Source organism: Panthera uncia, chromosome D1 (assembly GCF_023721935.1).
Source record: "Panthera uncia isolate 11264 chromosome D1, Puncia_PCG_1.0, whole genome shotgun sequence".
NCBI lineage: Eukaryota > Metazoa > Chordata > Mammalia > Carnivora > Felidae > Panthera > Panthera uncia.
The window spans coordinates 57,589,747-57,591,632 of record NC_064808.1 but is presented as its reverse complement, the minus strand read 5'-3'; the positions used below and the strand labels follow the sequence as shown (position 1 = coordinate 57,591,632).

Sequence of the window (1,886 nt, the reverse complement as noted above, 5' to 3'; positions counted from 1 at the left end):
ACTCAGGGCAGGAGCTGGCCCCGGCAGGCTCCTAGAGGGGGCAGTGGAGCCGCGTTTGGAGGGGAAACTGACATCCCTTGCCCAGCGGGCTTCATTCCTAGCTGCACACTCGAATCACCCGAGGAACTTAAAAAATACCTAGGTATCCGGGGGTACCCGGCACCAACACAATCAGAGATTCTGGAGGTGGGGCCAGGAGCCAGGCTTTTGCAACTCCCGCCCCCCCACCCCCCCACCCCCCCACCCAGGTGATTCCATTGTGCAGCTGGGGTTCGGGTGCACCGAGCTGGGTGGGATAGAAGGTATCCAGAGCAGGAAAGATGCGCTCTCAGCACGGGACGCATCACGTGCGGGGGCTGCTCACCCTCCCCCAGTACGCCCCACCCGTCCTCAGGAGACCCTGTGATCCGGGCCACAGTTCAGCCCGGGGTTGTGCAGCGCCTTCCACATGAGCAGCATCTCGTAGGGCGCGAAGCGGTGCACGAGCAGCAGCTGGCGGAACAGGCAGGGATCGAAGGAGGGCTGCCGGGCGCCGGGCAGCTGCACGCCGAAGGGCCGGATGCCCTCGTGGCCGCTGGGCGCCAGGCCCGCGCGCTTCAGACACATGCCCATGTAGGCGTCATCGATGGGGAAGAGCGGGGTGTCGAGGGCGGCCGCGCGCAGGGCCCCGACCGTGCGGCTGGACAGGAGGAAGCCGCCGCCGCTGCAGTACACCGGGTAGGCCTGCCCGGGGAAGAGCTGCGGCGGCACGAAGTACTTGCTCCGGCTGTCGCGTATGGGCACCGAGCCGTCCATGAGCTGCCCGGCGAAGAGGTGGCGGTCGGGCCGCTGCGCCTCCAGGAAGCCCAGCACGTTGGCCGTGTGCACGAAGACGTCGTCGTCGCCGCTGAGCAGGAAGCGCGCGTGCGGGCAGCGCACCGCCAGCCAGTCGAGCAGGTGCACGTGCTTGAGCGTGAGGTTGAGGAAGGTGTCCGCGAAGGCCCACTGCAGCACGTCGCCGTGCTCGCGCGCCTCCAGCCCCACCAGCGCCTGCAGCCGCTCGGCGCGCTCGGCGTCCTGGGGCGGGCTCGTGCCCAGCAGGAAGAGGCGCCGCACCTGCCGCCCGCCGTACAGGCGCTCCTGCCCCCAGGTGCGGCGGATGAGCTCGCGCCGCTCGTAGTTGGCGGGCGACGACTTGACCGCCAGCAGCAGATAGACCCCGCGCCGGCCCGCGCACTTGGCGGGCGCGTCCCAGAGCAGGGGAAAGTGGCGGCAGTGGCGGTACCGCAGGAAGTCTTGGATGCGCTGCGGCAGCTGCTCGAAGTCGTCCGTGGCGTTGGCCGAGTCGTTGGCCACACACGGGCTGAACAGCCACGGCTGCGCGGCCACAGGCGCAGCGGGGGTGGCCTCGACGGATCTGTCCCACATGTTCTCCTGCGGGGACCTGGAGGCTTGGAGGAACCATAGGTGCAGGGCCAAGAAACTCACACCCACCAGAAAGAAGGTCAGAGTCTTAGGATTCATGGACCTGCGGCAGGGAAAAGCCATCTGTGGGGGAAACCGAGTCAGAGGTGAGCCAGGAGTCATCTTCGGCGTCAGCAGAAGGGCACCCTTGCCCCATCACGTCTCTCCCGGAACCAGCCCCTTCTCAACTTTGCTGCTACAAGGTTAAGGGGCAAACCACAATTCAAGATTACCCCAAAGCATCTCACGTCTCCCACAGTCTGGAGTGTTCTGACCTTCAGAATCTCATTGTCTCCTGACATCCCGCCTCCGGCGGAGTCCACCCAGGATCAGCGAACTCACATCAAAGCCAAAATCTTCATCGTCCTGTGAATTCCTATCCTGCTTCCCTACCTCAGTAAATGGCATCACCGTCCACTCAGTTACTCCAGCCAGAAGTCCGG

At 65.6% G+C, this 1,886-nt stretch overlaps 1 protein-coding gene across 1 annotated transcript; it reads right to left on the bottom strand.

Annotated features, from left to right (window-relative positions):
- Nucleotides 1-390: 390 nt before the first annotated feature.
- B3GNT6 (UDP-GlcNAc:betaGal beta-1,3-N-acetylglucosaminyltransferase 6) lies at nucleotides 391-1,610 on the bottom strand. The gene has a single exon (XM_049623445.1). The coding sequence runs from the start codon at nucleotides 1,564-1,566 to the stop codon at nucleotides 391-393; it is 1,176 nt and encodes a 391-aa protein (XP_049479402.1). The 5' UTR covers nucleotides 1,567-1,610.
- Nucleotides 1,611-1,886: the final 276 nt, after the last annotated feature.